The sequence below is a fragment of the Macrosteles quadrilineatus genome, unplaced genomic scaffold, assembly GCF_028750875.1.
Source record: "Macrosteles quadrilineatus isolate MER2022 unplaced genomic scaffold, UCM_ALF_1.0 Scaffold_19__1_contigs__length_3004403, whole genome shotgun sequence".
In the NCBI taxonomy this organism is placed as follows: domain Eukaryota; kingdom Metazoa; phylum Arthropoda; class Insecta; order Hemiptera; family Cicadellidae; genus Macrosteles; species Macrosteles quadrilineatus.
This window is the reverse complement of record NW_026542612.1, coordinates 1,569,368-1,592,513: the sequence shown is the minus strand read 5'-3', so window position 1 is coordinate 1,592,513 and position 23,146 is coordinate 1,569,368. Positions and strand designations below refer to the sequence as shown.

Sequence of the window (23,146 nt, the reverse complement as noted above, 5' to 3'; positions counted from 1 at the left end):
ACTAACTAAAGTCAGTCGGTCTCTACAGACGCGCGCTCAACAGCTGTTGGTTACAGACCGCGCATGCGCAGACAGCACTATGACGTCACAATAATGCAACGCATCAAGTATCAGATGCACTGTATTTAAGATATTATGCAGATTACAGGGTTATTTAGTTTAAAATGGCAAGGTCGTACTGAAACGTTAAAATTATGACATTACGAAGACGAACAACAGGCATTCCTTAAGTTTTCCAAATGTAATTTATCTATATAATAATTTTTAAGTCAGTATGCCATAACTTCCTTAAATCTTCACTAATATTCATAAAATGAGTTAATCCTTTTAAAGCTTTTTTAACCCACTTCACCGACAAAATATAGCCTATATCTCTCACTTTACGTATTTTTTTCGTAAAAAAGATCTATTATGATTCTGCATGTAATTTAGACTTGAAATGTACTTTACCAATGCCAACCAACATACTTAGTGTGATTTCTACGATAATTAAACAAGAACAACTCCTAAGTCCCACATTGGTTCTATAGCTTTTATATTTCTTTATTTAGGAAATGGATATAGCCTTAAATTTAACATACCTACCAACGATTCTAGGTACATTTAAGACTTCCATCTTCAAACATCACCTCTCATTGTTAAAGGTTTCAAATGAATGATTATGTTGTGTCTAATTTGTTACCAACAGGAAACGTTTTATACCAGTTAATATTCGGTTCTTTACCAAGGGACATAGAACGCTCTGTGTAACCTTTACTTTTTTTAACTCATTAAGCCCTTTAGGTTCGTTACCTCATAAACCCATGCTAACAAAACTATTATCATGTTGATGAGAAACTGAAGCATATGGTCCAAGATTGGTTGTAGCGTTGTTGCTCACTTGGGCACCTACACAATCAAAGCAAAGTTGGCTGACTCCACTCAAACTGTCAGTAATCCTTTCAAACAGACTAAGAAGGAATTTCCCATGAAAGTTACTTTTGCCATGACTTAAAATAAGGCATGTGAACAGATGCTGACAAAGGAAGGATTGTAGTTGCCAGGCCCCATATTTTTTTGCTTTGTCAAGGGTGGTATTTTTGCTGAATGGTTTCTTCATACTAGAAACTGTAATTTCAATATTTTACTAGAATACCCCAACTTATCCATCTTAACAACAAAACATTTCTACTGTGACTACAAAATCCTCATTTAAATTTAAAGCTTCCAAATTAACTCACTATCAACCAATCTTATTCAAGAGCCATATTGTGCAAAAACATTTACGACTATACAACAATGATGTTTCATTACCTACAGGAAACAGTTTATCTCAATTTAGATTTGGTTCTTTGCCAAGGGATGTAAAATGCTTTATTGAATCACTAGCAGTTACTCGCTTGCGCTAACAACTATTATTTTAAATGGTGGTACTGTTCTTTATGATAAATAATAAAATGTATACCAAAAACAAAAATAGAATATTTATTTTACTTAATTACCAGTGGATAAACGATGTTTTTTGTTTTTCATTAGGTGTATAAATATACGTTTTTAAGGCGTACCTACCACCCATGTGAGCACGCAACATACAGCTGTGCGTGTGAAAAGCATGCATTTTCTCAATCATAATCGGCGATAGTCAGGGACTTCCCTTGTGGCTTATAATGATGAATGCAAAAGCAATATGCAAAGGAAATTTTTAAACTGTTTCAACATATTGTTTATCCACTGGCAATTAAGTAAAATAAATAGGTATTCTATTTTTGTTTTTGGTATACAATTCTATAATTTATCATAAAGAACAAATTACCATTTAAAATAATAGTTGTTAGACGGGTAACTGCTAGTTAATTACTAAAAATTTAAACATCTGGTTAAAAATAATTCGTTAAAAAAGTTGTAGGTTCAGAGGAAAAATTTGTTGCTTCTAGTTGATTCTTTGAGATGCTCAGAGGTGTAAATGTATATACCTCATAGCATTTAACTAAACATGGCAACTAAACATTCTTAAGTATTGTTTTGTTTTTCAGTAAGTTAATGCTTGTAAGTTGATTAACAGATTATTTCAATTAATTTGTAAATAGCTTTAAGACCTTTGGTGTTATTTACTATACGGCATCTAAATTTTTTAACCTTATTTTGTGACACCATTATTTTATGTATGTATATATGAGATAGATAAAGAAATTTGGCTTTGACTGGCACTCCAGCAGTTGTATTCCAGCTTGTGAAACTTGTGTGTACTAGGGATAGAAATGGAATCAGAACAACAATTGCAATGTTACTTTTGTATAGATGGTTGAAATGAATAAGAAGGAAGTAGGGATGGACGGGATTGAATTTTTAGTTCGGGACGGGACGGGATTTTTATTTCCTTCCCGATTTTCGGGACGGGACGGGACGGGATTTTTTTCTGTTCATAAAAAGAAAGTAGAGTTCGTGCGTTTCCTGATGAAGCCTGGGGGTAGGGTTGAAGCCCATACAAAACCGGTTTAGAGCCACTCTAACCACCCACCCTCCAGGCTTCACCAGGAAACGCACGAACTCTACTGTATTGCAGTTACCAAAAAAGACATACAAAATCAATTTTTACCATTTGTGGCACTGATCTATAAAAACCAAAAAAATGGGTAACAATTTACAGGTACCTATAGAAACTTGTGACTCGCGGGTCACGGCGCGATCGTCGGTAGGACTCCGCGGTCACGGCGCGATCAAGGCGCGATCGTCGGTATGACTCGCGGTCACGGCGTGATCGTCGGTATGACTCGTGGTCACAGCGCGATCGCCGGTATGACTCGCGGTCACGGCGCGATCGTCGGTATGACTCGCGGTCAAGGCGCGATCGTCGGTAGGACTCCGCGGTCACGGCGCGATCGTCGGTAGGACTCCGTGGTCACGGCGTGATCGTCGAAACGACTTCGTCTCTTGCGTTCGCGGACCTATCGCTCGCAATAACGGCGTTATCGGCACTCGCGAAGCGGAAAAATCGCCGACGATCGGACCAAATTCCGTCCCGAAAAATTCCCGAGTCAAATGTAATCCCGTCCCGATAATCGGGAATATTTTTTCCCCGAAAAATTCCCGAAATTTCGGGACCCGTCCATCCCTAGAAGGAAGTACTCTTCCTTGTAATCTTCTGCTGCCTTGTCCCATAAGACTGGCTGTTTTTGAGCTAAACTAATAAGTAGTTCAAGGTCTATTTCTGACATAATCAAAACTTTGCGCACAAATAACTAATACACTCACAAATAATAAATAAATAATGAACTAAAAACAGCTAGACTAAAAGTACACGATCAGTCACATTGGGTCAGGTAGTGCTACACCCACTACTCCAGCCAACACCGGCAGCCGCCTTTCGCCGAGGGGGCACCTGGCATCCCTCGAGGAGTACACGGCAGCCGGGTAAGTGATCAACCGACCACAACACATGTCGTGCATATATGAACGGGCAATGGTCCCATATACTTCTTCACCCAATTGCCAGTTAAATGACACCTGACTGCCGGGTATATGTGAAACAGGCCTTATCAAGCAAAGCTAACGGACACATTTACAAAATACTGCAGGCCTATTTATGAATTTGAACGGATGGTATTTTTGGCCTCTGGAGACATCAAAGTAAAAAATAGTTAATAGGTCCTGGGTCCAGGTCTTACCATGAGACTTGCGGTAATAGCTTATTCTTTATATGGCAAATCTGCTAAAACGAAATGAAAAATGGTAATTAATTGAATCACATAATCTGAAAAGGATTTATTAAGACCTAATACAAAATATACTTTTCTCTTCCTAAATGTACAAACACTCCATTGTAATGTTTTGTTAGGATACCAGGATTATATACTTGTACTTTGAAAAAAAAGCCAAAACCAATCAATAATTAATTAATTGTAATCATAGAAAGAGATTTTCATATAGTATATCCAAGTATTAAGAGCACAAATCACCTACAGATTAAGATGTTAACAGGTCACAACAACGTTGTTGTTTGGCTTTAATATTAATATTTTTCTTTTAAATACTAATTTACAATCTAAAACAAAATAGGTAGAAGTGTGCGAATTCATTTACAATATCTTATAAGTCATTATGTTGTTGATAATTTTGTGGCATATAAATGACACAACTACTTGAATGAAACTTCTTGAATTGAACTTCTTGAACAACTACTTGAATGAAATGAAATAACAGATACTTGAACAACTTTATTCATAATCACCCTGTAAGTTTTTGTTTATGATTCTCATGTATCATTATCAGAACTTAATGCCAAACAACGGCCAATTTAGCCGGTTTTCATTGGAGCTTTTAAACATAAGAATGTAATCTATTTTTAGAAGAATGAAATCTAGATTCAGAGACAAAAGTACTGCAATATACAAATTATATTTCCAAGTAGTTTTTTATTTTTAGTGTTATAAGATACCAATTACACTCGCACACCAATTCAAAAAAGAAACAGAAACATTAAATAAAATTACTACAAACCTCAAACAAATAAATATTTTAAGTGGAGATCATACAGAGGCCTAATAAGATATTTTAAGAAATATATGTATATTACATTTAGGCACTTTATGAAAAATATTTTACAGTAAAAATAAAATAATAGATAAATAATAATATAATATAAAACTATAAAACAACAAAAAGAAAATAAACAGCTTGAGACGGACTGCCAAGAAGAAAATACTGAATACAGACCTTGTGAGAAGCAGTAAAGCTAATTCATTACATTTATTTGATTATAAATCCCTGCTGGTAATTTTGTGGTGACTTTAATACAATACCCTCGATAAACCTATCAAAATAACAATCAACTTAAGAAAGATGGTGTAAAAAACCAACAAACAAAAGCACTACACACCTTACCAGTAAACATGACAACTTAAAAATGAACTGAACTTATTGCTGGGATTTAGCGAAAGTTGTAGATTTTTTATATGAAAGTTAATTTAAATTATATAAGTTAGTAACTATTTACTCTTGGTGTTGATCGCTGCTACTGCTGTTGTCGCGGCGTCGGTTTCGAGATCTGGCCCCTGTAAACATGATGTGAATGTGTTGTTACTAGGTAAGTCTAGGCTCATGCACAGAGGTTGTCCACAGAGTGAAACATGTTTTGAATTTCAAAATGAACTAAATAGCCTTCCTAATCTCTGTCTGTAGGGTTTGTCAAAAAAATGGTTCTGACTGTGTATTTCAAGCACAGTATTGAAACAGTCAAAGAAACTGTCAAGAACAGTTTTGTTAAAAAATTATCTAAAGACGGAATAAACAAATCGTATTTTGTTATACAAAGAATTCAGAGGTTAAAAAAGATTAACTGTTGTTAAAATAAACATTAAATAGATAGTAAAAAAAAAAAAAAATAAATATACCTATTCAATATTAAAATAAAACTTGATTTAATATAACAATATAACTGGAGACTAAATAGGTTCCCAGTTCCCAGGATTATCTTCGCGGCAAAATTCTGAATATCTCATGTGGCCATCGTCATCGGCTCCTCCGATCTCGGAAATGTTGTCATTGTCATCCGCGATCGTGAAAGAATCCTGAATATCTCTCTCCGTTGTGTGGTCATCACCACCGTCTACCACGATTACGGAAATGTTATCCACATTATCTGTGTTCGCGGCGTGAATATATCGACTATGTGAACTTCCTAAACAACATAAGGACATAATTTGATGAGGAAAAATCCCGTACAGTTAATGGCCAAGCCAAAATTAAGTACAACTCCCGGTTGGTAGACACCCTGATGTTGAATTGAAATTTAAAGATCATCGGTGTGGATATAGCTATAGCCTTGCTAGGATAAAACATCTGTTACTTTCTAAGTCACTATGTTTTACTTAATTTTCATCTTAATAAAAATTATAAAAAATATGTTAAATATATTGTCTTATGAATTTAAGATTATCAGTAAACCTGTATTTTGTTTTAGATTAGGCCCCTGAGCTGATTTTTTATTTCATACAACAAAATAAGCAAAGAGAACTATCAAAAGGAGGGTTTAGTGCGAGTTCTCAGGTTTTAGGGGGACTCCTGAGTTTAAGAAACTACAGACATTTTTTCTCACTCCAGAGTGAATACGTTTGGTGTAATAAATCTTTAATCAGCTTTAAAAATTATTTCTCAAAACAGACTATTTTGCGAAGCAGAGGGAGCCAGTCTCTCAGAAAAATCAGGATTTTCTTCTTCAGGTCTAAGAAGATATATTCAAAAGATACCTGTTAATTGAAAAACTTATAATTATTGTTGGATTAAGTCTCCCCTTACCTCTCCTGATCTGATTGAGGCAGGCTAACATTCTGATCATGAATGACGCGGGGACTGTTATAGTGTCTTTGGTTTCTTCTAGCATCACTTCATTGCGTTTTACTAGCTGAAATGGAAATACAAATGTATAACCTGAATGATGATTGTTAAAATAACAAAATCACAAATAATTGCTTCAACGAATTACCACAGGAAGATCAAAGATACCATCATAGTAGGATTGAGACCCATAGTCATTACATATACATTTCCTGGTACTGAAAGTTTATACCACTTAAACTTCTAAATTTTGTCTAAAATATGTGTTTTTGCGAATTTTCAACGATGATTCAAAGCACATCTTGTAGTCTTGGTTTTTGAACACAAAATGATGTTGAAGTTTTACATAAATCATCTAGAATATTAAAGTTACACCAACTGTAAAATAAGCTTTTTACTAGTTCTGTTAAAAAACTGTTGGATGCCCAAACAGGTTTTACATTATATATAGCATAAAACCGTAAGATCTGTTTGTTGAAAACTCATTGTAAAATAAGACAACTTAAGGTCTACTGAGGGGAAAAGTAAGGTAGGCAGGGCTTTAAAAATTGACACAGTGGAATCTCGATAACAATACCTTCAATAACAAGTGTCAACCGATGACAACAATTCAACTCCCTTTGAATTCATTTTACCCCCAATCACATGTTGTTGCAAACCTCGATAAGAAGTTTACCTTGATAATTGTTATTTTATAATCCCCATGCATGATAGTCTTGTTATCGGGGTTCTAATGTACATTGCTAAATTGAATTTCAACCAGCATATTAGAAAGATAAAAAAATCAATAGATAAAAACATTACTTTTGAAAGAGTTTTGATACGAAATAAACAGGTGATATAACATTAACATGATGAAAAGGTGTATAATACTCGACACGATGTTTCAGTACAAACAACTACTTCTATCTTTACTACCTTCATATTGAGAAATATTACATACTTGCGATAGTAAACGTAATGACCAATCTGGGCCAAGTAATGGTTCCTACGCCGCTATGGGAAAATGAAACTTCTTTAGAGTTGAACAAGTATACTGTGAATAGAACAATGCACACATCTTTATTGCTGTAAATTTGCACAATGTTGACAGTAAAACGTTAGGTGGTGCCATTGATCTTGAATAGTAGACTCCACATCCTATTGTAAAATTTCAAGCCCTTTTGTTATGTGCATTTCATGTAGTTCAAGTTTTTCACAGTTGTACATTAATTTATAGACTTATAGACAATGATGATGATAACTTATTGTTTCTCTTTTATTTTAGGGTAGATTTTAATATTTGTGCAATCCTCTTTGGTTATCATACTATATCATATCATAGATGACAAGCAACTGTTTACACTTATAACTTTTTGGTTTTAAAATCATAGAAAACAAATAGCTAACAAAAACGCTCTGTAAACAAACCGGATAAAACTGACCTTAAAATAGGGTTCAGCTGATCTGTAAGGATGATATATAAAATTGTTTTCATCTGATACATAAGGATGATAAGTGTGTGATGTTTACCTCCTCGGCCATCTCCAGGTTGAAGTTAGGCTCAGGCTGCAGTGGCGCCCACAGCTTGACGTCGTAGTCTATACCACTTGTGGCCAGCAGAGGGAGGTAGGGGTGAGGTTGTAGACAGTTGACTACGTGATGGTCTGCTTCCAGTAACATGACCAGACGTGCTGTCTCTCTCTCCCACACAAACACATGGCCACAGTCTGAGCCACTCATCACGTAGTCATCACCCCAGAATGTGGCTTCCTTGATCATGGTCCTGCAAAAGAACCTAGGGTAGGGACACGCCACGCCATGCACACACCATGCCACGTTACTGCTCTGACACTGACTGCAGACATCAAGCTTCCAGCCATACATCCACCTCACAACTAAGACATCCCATCTATACGGAACATAGCCTATCACAGAGTGTGATAGTTAATATTGCTTCTTGATCTTTTATGCTGCTGATACTAGGTAAAACTTAAAACATGTTAGGCCTAAAGTTAAGATAAGTTCTTTCTAATCTGACAAGATTACAAAAATGGTGTTCAGACAGCAACGTATGCTAACATTGCCACAACTTAGTGAAATTTTCTTTTTAATTCCACTGGTAACTTGTGAAAAAGTAGTGCTATATCAATAGTGAACAACAGGCCAATGTTAGATGATAAATAACGTTGAAACATTAAAATACCTTTCTACTACTTTAATCTGGTACGGTAATGGATGTCTACTTCATGGTACCAGTAGTCAAAAATAAAACCTGCGCAAGTGTTATATTTGTATGATTTGAGGACTTGTAAATTCAGAAAAAAAACATTTGTCGAGACACAGATAGGGCCTGTTGTGTTAATACTTTTAAATCAAGAAGTTGGAAACAAGAAAAAAAGCTTAGGTATTTTATACTGAATAATTAAATGTCTTGCATTGAAAAGAACATTTGTACAAAAGTAAACCTAGGAAATGAGCCCAAGAAATCCGACTGATCTCACATCCAGGTTGAGCATGTCAGAAGCAAAAGCAAAACAGGACTGAAGGATTAATTAGTTTATTACCTTACCTAGTTATATTTACTTTAGCTTAGCACATTACATTTAGTACATGTACACATCATAGCTAAACTTTATGGCATACGAGCAGTTTTAATTGTATTTTAAGGATTGCATTTTATAAGATCCAAAGATAAAATACAGATGATAGAAATACTTTTACTACACAGAATAAAAATGATAAGAAGAGATTTGTTATGAATGTATGACTGAAAGCGTGAAAGTGCTGAGTGAATGTTATTAGGGGTTAAAGGTTATGTCACAAAAAAGTTATTCGTTGTCCAAAAAACTGTTTTGAAAGAGTGAAATCTAAACTACTAAACAAAGTAAAATGTCAAAACTGTCTTAGAAATAAACTATTGGACATGAAACAAATCTCAAATTTTTATGTAAAATGCCAATGGTGTTGAGTATAAAAAAACAATATGGTACTATTTTTCCGGATTTTTAATGTTCCATACTGAAATGAAAAAACTTTTGATAGTTTACAATGTTACAATGTGTTGAGTGCAATAGATAATTAATTATGGAAAATGTATTATAATGAAAAAATATATAAAGATGGTAGGCCTATGTGATACTACACAGATGGTTAAGGCAGAGGAATCCTCCAGGAAGTGTGTGATATATTAGATGTATATTTTTAACACCACTACTGAAAAGCTGATTAACAACAAAGTGATCATGTAGATTTATGGTGGACACAGTGGCAAGTTTGAGTACATAACTTACATTTACTGTAACAGGGCTATCTTTAAAAATGTATGATCAAGACAATTTTGGAAATTTCTGGTAATAATAATCATGATTGTGATTAGAAGCAAAACAAACCTGATAACACAAATAACCTCATTCTAGGCATGTTCTTGAAAAACAGAAAATTATGCTGTAAAATGAAGCTGAATACACTCGACCACCAAAAATAAACTGTTTGAAACAGCTATTAAACACAAACTTATATACAATGGCATTGGTTTACAATGAGTGAAACGAGCAAACTGTTAGATGAACTAACACTGTAAGTTACTAATTGTGCAGTACACACCTTGCGTTTCGATGACCTGTGTACTTTTGTTTGACGGAGGGCTTGCGCACTTTCACTCTGTCGTCGATTGAGTTCTGCAATGTTCCTCTAAAGGCGTTCCTAACTGCTCTCTCCATTTCTTCCTCGATTGGGTGAGTTTTTCTTTGACTAGAGCTCCTTCTTGGTGTGCTAAATAAGAAACTTTAGCTGACTAATCCAAATATTTATGACACTTTTCTTACTTTGATACACAAAACTTAATAACTTAATTAGGCCTAGACTAATATTTTTCTCTGGAGAATTATATGCTTATCTGACTAATGACAACTGTGTGACGGCTCAAGCGCCGCCAGCCCCCAATTTAGAATTGAAAAATCACTACTTGTCCATCCCTAAAACAATGAGTTTGAAGGCGTCAGCAAATGTGTATTAGTTGCGTAAAACAGTAACTAGATAAGCTCATTCTTATATCATGATCTATTTTGTAAGAGAAAGCCATTGAGTATGCCATTTGAATGCACGACTTATCGTTTTATTTTGCTTCCAAAGTTACCCTTCAGTACGTATAAATAGCTTGAGCTCAATTTATAAAGGTTTTGCACGTAAAAGTCTAATTGAAATGGTTGAGACGTTAAATCATTATCACCAACATTTTGGATTCTCGAATTTTTGATATAGCACCTTCATAATTCAAACCCCGCCTACTTGAAAACTTGACAAGTCAAATTTTGATCATACCACCTTCAGATTTGAGATACCAGGTCCTACTGTACTGAAAGTTAGTAAAATCCAGAAGTATAAATCTCGTTTCCACCAGTGTTGCTCACCTTGGTGTTGGGAGTGGTTCATCAGAGTCCATCTGCATTGGGCAGTCTGTGTCAGAAGGCTCTAAAAATATTATTGTAATTACTAGATAAATGTAGACCTTGACTAGAACTATGTAGTATACTCATCACTAACATTGGAGGTGAAACAATCAATGGTAAAAGTAAATGCATATTTATTAACTATAATTAGAGTAGTGCCCCAAAACAATTTTCATAAGTGATATTAAAAGTGGACACATGCCATTATTGCAAGTATAATTTTTAATTTTCCAGCAAGTTGCAGGTTTTTAATGGGTCGCCGGAATTCTACCCCCGGAAATTTACTCCCATGAAAAAACACCTACATCATTTTGACGTCGCAGGTCTGGGGGTAGATTTACGGAATTGAGCTTTTAGGACGGATAAATAATTATTTCGATCAACTCACATTTCACTGATTACTTAACAGTTGTAGTTAATCAAAGTCCAAAAAAACCTGACAACGTAAATTCACCACCAGAAATCTACCCCCAGTGGTCAGATCAGAAATGTCCAACCCCGGGATCTACCCCCTGAAATTTACCCCCAGAAATCTAACCCCTGTGGTCAAATGAGACAATTCCAACATCAGAATTCTACCCCCTGTGGTCGGTGATATGTTGTATATCCCTATATATACCCCCCTCGTATCTAACTTTATCGTATATAACTATGTGAATAATGTGTTTAAAAACAATGGTTCAGTAATAATAACCTACGATGCAACACTTACAGGGGTCCCGTGCGCAAAGTGCCTAGGACCCCTGTGAAAAAGGCTTTTTTCATCTCTTGTTTACAGTTGCAGACGATCTACTTATGTTTTCAACCTGACTTAAAAATTGGAAATAACGTGCTAAAATTAGTACTTTTTAAGCTATTTTGAGGACCTAGTTTAATGTGTTCAAGCTTCCCAGTTTATTTTTTAAAGGTCAAGAAATGTTAAAAAATAAACTTGTACTCGTATAATGTCATGTTTTTTTTGGTTTTTTTTTATTGAGACTTGTGGTTTTAATATCAAAGGAATACCGCAACATTACAACACATTCAAGCATGTTTGATTTACAAAAACACCCTGGTGCCAATGTGCATGCTAAACAGAAATTGTCCAAAATCAGACCATGATTTTGAACCAGAGAACTTATTTTATCTAAGAAGTGTTTAAGAACTAGCACCCAACACTACTGCATTATACCTGCCCAGCAAGCAACAGCTCATGTCAACCACGCTTAAAACAAGTAAACTTTTCTTTCAACTTTTCTGAAAATACACATTTTCTTTTCGGCATTAGGGTAGGCCCTAGGGACGATCAGCACGGACAAATTAAAAAGTAAGATAATTACTTTTTAAGTAGGCATGTAACATGTAACGTAAAGTAAGCAAGTAAGCAGACGAAGAGATAGTCACTGGTCGACGGTCGACGGTCGCTAGTATGCTACTGGCCTGGCAAACTGGCTACTAGTGAGCAGAGTTATCCAGTTTCGTCTTCCGTTCTGTTTTGTTCTACAGTATTTCCAATGGATTCTAGCGTACGTTATACACGAAATTTGACCTAAAGAAAGAGAAAATGACACTTTTATACGTAAGATATTATTAAAGTGTAGTATTTTAACTTAGTTTAATGTTATGATGACGATTAATTATAAAAGCTGATTGCTAATATTAATACTTGCAGAAATATTTTTTTATTTTCTCACAAAGTCAAAATCCCGGACATTTGAAAGTATTGCCAAAAATCCCTCCGGACGTTTTTTTTTGTACCCAAAAAGAGGACGTGTCTGGGAAAAAGAGGACGTCTGGGATCCCTACTAGGAATAAATAAAAAGCTTAGGGGTCAACCTTTTGAAGCCCTAATCAAAATATCGTTAATTACCATTTTGCGCTCCGCTAGATCTTAAGCTTTAAAATAACACATCAATTGTAAAAATCGGTGAAGTAGTTTGGGTGAAAAAGGGCTAATTGAATTAGGAAGATAGATAATGTTAAACAACAAACAAGACAACGACATATCGCATGCTTGCCTAATGATTATCCGAAGAGACGTTGATTTACATAAACCAAATTAATAGGGGTCTGCAGTACAGAAAATTTAAGGTCGGTACGGTACAATATTTTGTATATCGGTTCTCGGTACAAAATCGGTACGGTACGCGGCTACCTGTATTTTTGCGGTTTTCTTCTCAGAACTGTATTCATACCATTATTTTTAACTTAAATACATTGATATTGCTATGAAAATGAATAGTATCCTACATTCATGGTTTTCTAACAATAACTACTGTACCACACATTATTAAAACAAAACCTTTTACTACCACGAGGATTGTATCACAGTTAAGATAAAGGCTTTGGTACCTATTTTACTCCGAGATACTTTGAATAGCCATGATAAAGTGGTTTTAAAATTAGGATAAGAGTTTTTAGGATTAAACATGTTTGAAACATTTATTGATAAGATCATTTCACACAACTGGTAAATTATTTCCAACCAACACAATGTCTAGTTGTTTTTTAAAATTTTTAAAAACATATAAAAGCATTTAGTACGAAGACAGTGTAATTGCCAGCTGTTCACAGCAGACGACAATGAAAAACTAGAGGTTATGATGAAGTAATGGCAAAGAGCATCTTTTTTTATCAGCTTTAAAACTAATTATAAGATGGATACAACTCTTGCAAAGTTTTTTTCTGAAAATAAAATTTGGATTATCACAGAGTAAGATTATTGTCTTTTCATTTACAAAGTTAACATCCACACATATCAATCATTAGTTTATCTCAGGCTCAATCCAATTTTCTTAGTATATTTTAAAGCTCTTCCAAAGAATCAAAAGACCCAGGCCTAGACCTAATAATTTAGGAGGGCCTATATATAAATTGGTTAGGTTACAATGAGGGTAGCAAAATCACTATCTAGTTCATAAGATTTATTAGGATTGCATAAAGTACCTTCAACACAACAAAAAATACAGGAAACTAAAAACCATTTAGGCCTTAAACAGCCACATCTAACAATATAAGACAAGATACAGAACATGCAATGACATAATTTGAGACCAAGTAGGCTTGCATAACGCAAAAAAATGATGCAAACAACAACAACTATGCTTGTGGTTTCGTCAATAGAAAGATAAATATCTATAACAAATATTTTAACTTATAAAATGAGATTGTAGATTAGTTACAAGTTAAATATGTAGCCATAAACAGTTTTATGGCAGTAGACAATGGCCAGCGGCAAATTGAATTCACAAAAATACTGACTGAGTTAGAGATAACATTTAACAGTCATCATAAAACTATTATTTTTATGATAAAATAGAATTGGGGAAAGCCGTAAAGAAATAAAAGTGATAAAACTCAACAGTTGACTATGATAGTAAACTGAAAGTAATTTATTATTATAATAGGCTGTACCGAACCGAATTTGTACCGTGTAAAATGCTGTACCGAACCGATGACGGTAATTAAGCTTGTACCGTACCGTACCGACTTTTTCGGTGCACCGCAGACCCCTACAAATTAATAAAACCAACTACAACAATGAATCTTGGCCGACAGGTAACGTAGCCAACCACGGGGGGGGGGGGGGGGGGGGTAATTTCCAGGGGGCGAGCATTTCTGATTTGACCACTGGACTGGAGGTAGATTTCTAGGTTTAGATTTCTGGGGGTAGATTTTCGGGGTAAATTTCCGGGGGTCAAATTCCGTGGTACGGCAAATCACTTTATAAGCAAACAATTACATGCTAAATATTTTCTAAAATATTGGGGGTAAATTTCCAGTCGCGGGCTGTTTCTCGACCGTGTATAGGCCCTGCCCTTCGTGACGTCAAATTGACGTAGACGTTTCTTCATGGGGATAAATCCAGATTTTTACATGATATAGCATGCAGATATTTGCATGATGTATAAGTTTAGGTATCCTAAAACCTTGTACACTAATTGTTTACTATTACTATTAGTTGAAAATTGATCTTTAGTACCTATCTACAAAGTTATACCTTATTGGCCTACGGTAATAGCTACTTCCCTATAGGAAAATTCGTAAAAAGGAATATAGAACCCTGTGTCGGCACCTTATATCCGGCGTTGCCCTATAATGACCTGTGTGTTTACAGCAGATGTCTGACCTACCTGGATGAGGCAGAGGAGGTGAGGCTGTAGAGTCAGTCGGGCTTGGCATAGAACTGGGCCCAGGTAAGTCTATAAAATAAAACCCCACATCACATAAAGTAGCACACTGTTTGAGTAATTTATTAGATTCTATGAGCAAATAAGATTCGGTACCGGTAGACACAATTGCAGCATAAGGGAATTCTTATGATGAGCTCAGTAGTTCTCCAAGTCACAGCGTATTCCGCAGAAGGCGATAAAAAAAAAATAAAGATACAAACCTACCAACGAGTAAAAATCGTTGCAACCTTTGGAAAATTTCATATAAAAAAACTAAAATTTTGTTGAAACTATTTTAAGTTTTATTTCAAACTGACAAGTTTATAATAACTTTTATATTTCGGGATGAAATTAAGATCATCCTCATAATTAGCATAATTAGTCAAATAGGTATATAATTAATTACAAATTTTCACTTTCCTCAGGCCTGTGGTTCAGCCTGTAGGTTGTACCAACATTTGACAAAATGATCACTTTTAAGCCCCATAAACCTACATTATTCTTCAGAATCATACATTTTAATTTCTTTAATACTTAATCCAACAAAAATAACATTTTTTAAATAAATTCTTTACCAAAAACTCTTAATTTAACTTTATTGTGCTTAACCAAAGTTATTTTAGGAATCTAGAGACTTTTGTTTCCATCTTTAAGGCAGTAATAAAATAGAATATTTTCCATGCAGGTTGTTTTTTTTTATAGATTACAATATAATACAGTAAATAAACAATATCCCCGCTGTAGAAAACCAACAAACCAAGCAAATTAACTTGGTTGGGTTTTCATCAAAATATTTCCTTAAAGCTGTCAGGCTAAATTCCTTTTTAAATAGCATTAATTTTATTTTAATGCGTACTTAGGTTTCCTGCTACAGGGAGGGTAATAAAGTGGGGGTTTTTTTTTTTTATTAAAATGGCAATGGCTTAGTACAAAATAAACAAATTTGATCAAAATAAAAACAAGCAAACTACAACAGTTCATTTAGAAGAAGCTTCCTTTGAGTGTTAAAAGATCAAGTAAAATGTTTTCTAGTATTGTGAAATTGTTAGGTGCTATTAACTTCTAGCAACTTGCTTGTGGATTGGTTCCACAGTTTGTCCACTGACCTATCACAGTTTCACGGTTTACTTCGTCAGCCACAGAGAGAGAGATTCTAGATGCGTCCATCCCTTTGTCTGAGTACATCAGGTTCACTACAGGCTCCGTCCCATGCCTTGATATGTAAACACATTGTCACAATAAGTCAGGGTGTCGAGGACAACTCAAGGCTTTCCAGGTTCAAAATTTAAAATTTTCTGGACAAAATTTTCCGCTTATAATAAGCATAACTTACTTTTTTATACCAGCTTGGACTTATTCATGAAGAAGTATACATTTAAAAAATAAAAAGTTTAGATAACTGAACTATACCAAACAAATAAAAATAACAATAAATACCCCCGCCGCAGCAAACCTGCCGTCTAAGCGAATTTCCATTTGGCCGAATTGATTTTCAATTGATCTATTTAAATAACATTATTAGGTTTAACGAGTACCTAGGTTTGCTGCTACAAGGAAACTAATAAAGTAGTGTGTTTTTAGTAAAATATTGATAGCTTACTATAAAATAAATAAATTTGCCAAGTTTGATCAAAATATATCCATAAACAAGCAAACTACAACATTTTACAATATTCTCCATAAGAATAACATGGGAATTTCAAATTTACCATTTTTTTAGTTTTCTCCGTAACCAATAACCGTACAAAAACACTTTGATATACTGAATTGTTTGTTTTTTTAAGCTCTTTAAGAAGGTTTAGAGAAAAATTGGGAAATATTGTGTTTTGAGGGTAAAAAGTGAGAAAAACCAATTTTTACCCCATAAAACCCCCCATAAAACCCTGTTCCCATGGTCCGATCATGCTGGATCGCGAACTCATTCAAGTTTATCCCGCTTTACACCTTCAAACCAAATTTCATCAAAATCGGATAAAAATTACTCAAGTTATCGTGTTCACGGACACATATATATATATATAAATCTATATATATACCTATATATATATATATATATACATATATAAAAATTTGAACGAATGGTGTTTTTGGCCTCTGGGGACATTAAAATGAAAAAGTAAATCGGTCCCGGGCCTAAGTCTTACCATGAGACCTACGGTAATAGCTACTTCCCTATAGGGAAATTCGCTAAAACCAATAAACATGTATCCTTTAATTGGATACTGGCGCCAAAAATTACCAAAAATATAAAAATAAAATGAGAGTACTGAGATTGGGGTCCCTGGTGCCACTGGTACTAGCGTCACCACCACTACCAGCAGCAGACGTGGACGGTTGACTGTCTGGGGGACTGATGGTGGTGACATCAAGTATAGGAATTAAACCTATTAAGGATAATGACAAAAATATACATGTTTCACCTTGTACAATGCCATTGTTCTTCAATGTTTGCATTCTTATACATGTAATAATTCAGATTTCATCTTGGTCTCATGCAATCGCGGCAAAATCCGTGATATTCTCGCGATCACGACTAAACACGTGGAGGTTTCTTAGGATCACGGAAAAGCCAGTATTCATATCTTTTGATCGCGGAAACATCAGTAATCATATCTTTTGATCGCAGCATTGAAATTCATAATTCACCGTGGCAAAATCAAAGTAATCTTCCCGGCATATCATTCCGACGTTTGCTGTGATCATTCGTGTTGTTGCATGAACATACTCTATTATTTATTCGTAAAAATGTTTGTTAGTATCTTGTGTGTATGTTTTAAAGACTTCCTGATGACCTTCTAGGAGCGACAACACGTCTCAGGGCTTGACAATGACACCTTGAGTGTTGAAACCGGTTGCTATCCAGTCGCTATCGGTAATTAAAAGGTATTTAACCTCTAGTATCATATCATTTCTTATGATTGTGGCAACATCCATTATTTTTAAGTTCCTGCCATAGCAATTATCAATGACGCAAAACGAGAAAAATCTGGGATTTCGGGCGGTTTTTGGCGAATTATCGAAAATTCAAACTTCTTGGTTCCTTACATCACGTACAATTCAGGGATCCTATTCCGGTCATAAAATGTATTGCGTATAAATACATATATCTTGACGTAAATATATTTTATGGCTAAGCAATGTCTTTCTGTATTTTGATATTGAAATATATTGTATAGTTAGGCATTGTCTCACTATATTTTTGTAAATAGTTTGTATATCTAGGCTATGTCTCAGTGAATGCCTTATCAGCCCTTTTCTACATAAATAGTTATTTTGATTGCCATAGAATCGATTCAAGATTGGATGCATTGAGCCGAATTGGAATTATGATTCATTATCGATTAATCACACATACCTATCAATCATATTTAGTTTGTTGTAGGATAATTACTTTTCAATTTGAAGCAATAAAATAAAATTAAAGGTAAAGATTCTGGAAATTTTTTGGAAAATATACTCCTGATCATACGGACAGGTTTACATTTGATTTGAGATTTTCTCGGTACAGGATTCATTTTGATCGTCAGCGTTAAAGCTGCGTCACGAATGACGATAATGACGTCCCCACGATCGCGGGAGATGTCACCGGTATGGCAGGGGATGGTGATGATGAAACAATTCTGGGATAGAGAGAGATGTACACCACAGTTCCGGTGAACTTAGGAAACCTAGTACATATGTTGATTGTTGTTGGCTGCCTTTACTGTGAAACATGATGACGATGGCGCCTTGACTGTAGTACATGAGGATAATGATTCCGTGACCGTGGGACATGTTTACTGTGGTTTCGCAACAGCCAGACATGTTGGTAATGCCACTGTAAGAAATGTTGACGATGGCACCGCGAGCTTGGTACATTTTGACATTGAGTGCTGCAACCGCAAGACATGTTGAAGATGGCGCCGTGAACGCGAGACATGTTCACGATGGTGTTGTGACCGCAAAGACACATTGTCAGAATTTTAGTACACCATGGCACCATGGTCGTGGGAGATGGTTATGGTCATGATGACATTGTGATAGGTACACATTACACAATTTATGATTACTAAAGAATAAAGAAAGATTGTACTGCTTTTCTCTGGGTAACCATATCAGGCCTTAAAACCTTACTCAGTTTTTGAAAATGTAGTTATAGTCAGTTTGATAATACCCGTTTGTGGTTAGCCAGCAGTGTTTTATAATTATATTGACATTTCACTGTAATTACACAAAAAATGAAATGTTTTTAATTAACCAATTTTGTTATTTGTATATTATTTACCATTATTGCTTTTAGAACCAATAATTTTTTTTTCGTTACTGCTATCTGCAAGAATATTTAATTAAGATCTTTAAAACAACCCATTATTTCCTGGAAAAAAATCCCAGCCCGTCCTGTTCTGAATCATAAATGTATTGTCCATCGCTATAATCTAGAAAAGACCCAGGCTGAATATATTACCAGGCTATATTTTACAAAGAATGTTTGCGCATTGGCATTGTTGAATGTAAAGTCGAGATCGATCGGTTGACGAGCAACAATAACCGGTGTTTTTAAAAGAAGTACAGTAATCCAGCACCACCAAAAGTCTGAACAAGTCTTTACTGTATATGAAGAATTCCAAAAACATAATTTGTTAGCAAAAATTTGTAACATTATTTGTAATATATAATGGAAAATTTGTAATGTATGTTACATTTTGCAAATACACAGAAATTATACCTTTAGGTAGGTCTTACCTCTCAATGAAGCCGTGCCGCATGGTGGACAGCTGGTCAGTGAGAGTACTGAGGTTGGGGTCCCTGGTGCCACTGGTACTGGCGTCACCACCACTACCAGCAGCAGACGTGGACGGTTGACTGTCTGGGGGACTGATGGTTGGGGGAGTAGGAGGGGTGAAGGACGATTCAAAGGATGGTAGAGAGACAGAGTCCTCAGCAGCTGTAGGGGTAGGAGAGGCGAGGGGAGGAGACCATCTCACCTGTGATGACTCTGTGGTCACATCAGCCGTCTCTGCATCCTGATACAACACAGGGAAACACTACTGAGATATGTGCACTCTCTACTATAACATATTGCCTCATGTGACAGTATAACAAAAGCAGGTTTTAAACATTTATTGCACTTGATGCTGCAAAGTGAAAAGAAAAGGAAAAACGCACCATTTAGAAATGTACCCTCCTCTATAAGCTATTTTGTGATAGTTATTTACAGTTCAAATTTCATGATCATGAAATTTATTATATTTATTTATATAATGAATATGGTTATTCGTTAAATTTATTTATTTATAATTCATAAACCTTTTCCATGCCCTACAAATTCAAGTACAATCCCTATTTCCTAGTCAGCAGGTCATCCTGGCTAACAATACTGTAACTTTATTTCATTTACAATATTACAAACTGCATTACTTGCAAACAATTTTAGCTGCCATTATATCTTACTTATATTATAATGATCAACTGCTGCAAAGTTCTTCATTTAACCAGGTTTTGAATGTGTTAATAAACTTAAAACCTAAAATTGCCTGCATTGCACCTCAAATAAACCCATAAATCACAAAAATACACCTATTTGTGAGTAAGCAAGCAACATATATTTACAATATGAGTGTCATGTAAGCAAATGCCAACTGAGCCAAATTTGTAACTTACTTTACAAAAATAAGCTCTATGTATTAGGTACCGATAAGAAATTATCAATGATGATAATGACCAATAGGTGATGTCAAGAATCTACATAACCAAGTACCGGTAGGCGTACCAACTAAAAAAGTACCAACGGCGACACATTACATCTACTAAATTATCATACCGGTTGTGAACTTGATTCTGAGTATATTCTTTCAATGGATACTGCTACTGGTACATCGTTTCCAGTAAGTGATGGGCTTCTGACACCAGAGCTCTCTTCTGGCCGATCACTGAAACACAATGATGAGAATAAAAATTAAGTTTGTGTAAAACAAAACAAATGAGTTATTGATATTTAAAAAAAATGTAATACTGTAACACTATTTACTTTTTAACCTTTTGAGGTCCGTAGGCGAACTCAGTCCGACATAGCAAAATGGCCGTTCCGGTCCGTAGGCGAACTGAGTCCGACATAGCAATATGGCTGTTCCAGTCCGTTGTCGGATTCAGTCCGACAAAATGTTACGTCACTTTATTTTCGGTTTTGACCATCTGACGTCTGTTTATTGTATGGACTGTGATCTTCGAACTACTGACAATAATGCCGAGAGTAATTTAGAAGCAAAGTATTGCGTTTAAAGCGTGTTTTACTCTATGCAAATAGCTGACTGTTTGTTCGACGCTGTTTCACTTTCACTGCCTAGCAACACAACAGTGTCTGTCGTCGTAACCAAAAAGTAGTGTTGATGTTTTGGTTCATGTTTACGAAGTTTTTAGTTACTGTTTTTTAGTTTATTGAAGAACTCTTTTTTAACTGTTTTACATAAAAACTGGTCTAAATGGCGTCAACAAGTGGTGGTGGTGGAGACTATCTTGATGAAGAGGAAATTGATGGCTTGTTAGATAGTTATAGTGAAGTGGACGACGACGACATTGATCCGGATTTTATATTGTCCGACGATGATAACAATAGTGAGGTGGAAAGTGGTAATGAGAATAGTGACCACGAAGAAAGTGAGTTTGAAGAGGAAATAGTGGAAGACGATCTAGATCCAGGTAGGCCTGAACCTATACGTAGACGTGGCCGTAGGCCCCAATCACCTCTGGTTGCAACACCCGACGATGTGTGGGATGTTTGGGACGATGATACCCCAGATTTTCAAATCAATGATTTTTCCAACGAAAATTGTGGTTTCATTCCTCCTCAAAATCAGCCTAGGCCTACCACACCTTTACAATTTTTTATGTTGTTTTTTACTCTAGAATTGTTTGAGGAAATTGCTAATGAGACGAATCGTTACATCAAGGAAAAGATAGCCAAAATTACACCTCTCAGAAAAAATAGTATTTGGTGGGATTGGAAAGATGTAACGGCAAATGAAATTATGGTTTTTCATGGTGTGTTGCTGAACATGGGTAGACAAGCCAAGACAACCCTGAAAGATTTTTTTTCAGATAATTGGGTGGATTCCAGCTCTTTTTTCAAAGACGTTTTTTCACGTAAAAGATACCTACAGATATTTTGGGCACTACATGTATCACCCCCTTCTCCTAATGTTCGAGGAATGCACTCAAGGGCTAGTAAGCTTAGAAATGTGTTGGATTATGTTGGTTCCAAGTTTTTAGAATTATATAGGCCATATCAGTTCCTATCTGCTGATGAATCTACGGTTAGTTTTAAGGGTAGAGTTGCTTTCAAGATGTATAACCCTAAGAAACCAGTGAAATGGGGCCTGAGACTGTATGTTTTAGCTGATTCTTTGAATGGATACGTATGCAGTCTGATACCTTACTATGGATCATTGACAACAAATAGTCTAATTAGACCAGATCTGCCATTCACTACAAGAATTATCTACCAATTGGTTGTCAATTTACAAAATTCTACTCAACGAACTGGTTACGTCTTATATACCGATCGGTTGTACACAAGCCTAGACCTTGCCTTAGAACTAAAAGCTTTAGGCATTTACTTGACTGGAACTTTAGACTTAAAAAGAAAACTCCTTCCAAAGTGTATGAAGAAAAAGGCTTTGAAACGACTTGCTAAACACGCTGTTATTGCGTTCAAACATTAAGAAGAAGATGTTCTAGCCCTTGCATGGAAGGATAAGCGGGATGTGTGTCTAATGAGTACGAATCACAACCCTAAAACTCAACTAATAAGAAGAGTTGTCAAAACAAATGTTGTGGAAACCATCCCTAAGCCTATAGCAATATGTGACTATACAGCCAAGATGGGGGGCGTCGACCGGAATGATCATTATTGCACCAGCTACGGCTTTGCCAAAAAAAGTTTGAAGTGGTGGAGAAAATTGTATTTTTGGATTCTAGAAGTGTCAATAGTAAATAGTTTCATTTTGTACAATATTGAAAGAGAAAAAAACAATTTGAGACCAGTTATCCATTCAACGTACAGAAAAGAACTTATAAAAGAACTGGTTGGTGATGTCCGAAACCTAAGCCGCAAACGGGGTCGTCGCCACTCTGCAGAAGGAGATGATGGTGTTAGATTGAATGGGATGTACCATTCCCTGAAAGTACAAGAAGGGGAAAAAACTAAAGACTGTGCAGTTTGTTCCAACAGAAAGGTTCCAGGAGGGCGAAAGGAGACCAGTTTTTACTGTGCTACGT

General features: G+C 35.5%; 1 protein-coding gene across 3 annotated transcripts in view; it reads right to left on the bottom strand.

Moving 5' to 3' along the window:
• Window positions 1–3,731: 3,731 nt before the first annotated feature.
• The window catches only part of LOC129005284 (DDB1- and CUL4-associated factor 6-like), a 56,352-nt gene continuing 36,937 nt past the window's right edge, over window positions 3,732–23,146 (bottom strand). For 2 of the 3 annotated variants that reach the window (XM_054434129.1, XM_054434131.1), the window contains exons 9-17: window positions 20,694–20,802; window positions 19,616–19,896; window positions 16,000–16,106; window positions 14,855–14,923; window positions 10,704–10,764; window positions 9,898–10,065; window positions 7,825–8,089; window positions 6,274–6,379; window positions 3,732–5,030 (exon numbers count right to left, since the gene is read on the bottom strand). In XM_054434129.1, coding sequence (XP_054290104.1) covers window positions 4,969–5,030; window positions 6,274–6,379; window positions 7,825–8,089; window positions 9,898–10,065; window positions 10,704–10,764; window positions 14,855–14,923; window positions 16,000–16,106; window positions 19,616–19,896; window positions 20,694–20,802 — 1,228 coding nt within the window. In that variant the 3' untranslated portion in view covers window positions 3,732–4,968. The remainder of the gene's footprint in view (window positions 5,031–6,273; window positions 6,380–7,824; window positions 8,090–9,897; window positions 10,066–10,703; window positions 10,765–14,854; window positions 14,924–15,999; window positions 16,107–19,615; window positions 19,897–20,693; window positions 20,803–23,146) is intronic. The other variant, XM_054434130.1, reaches the window with a different exon arrangement.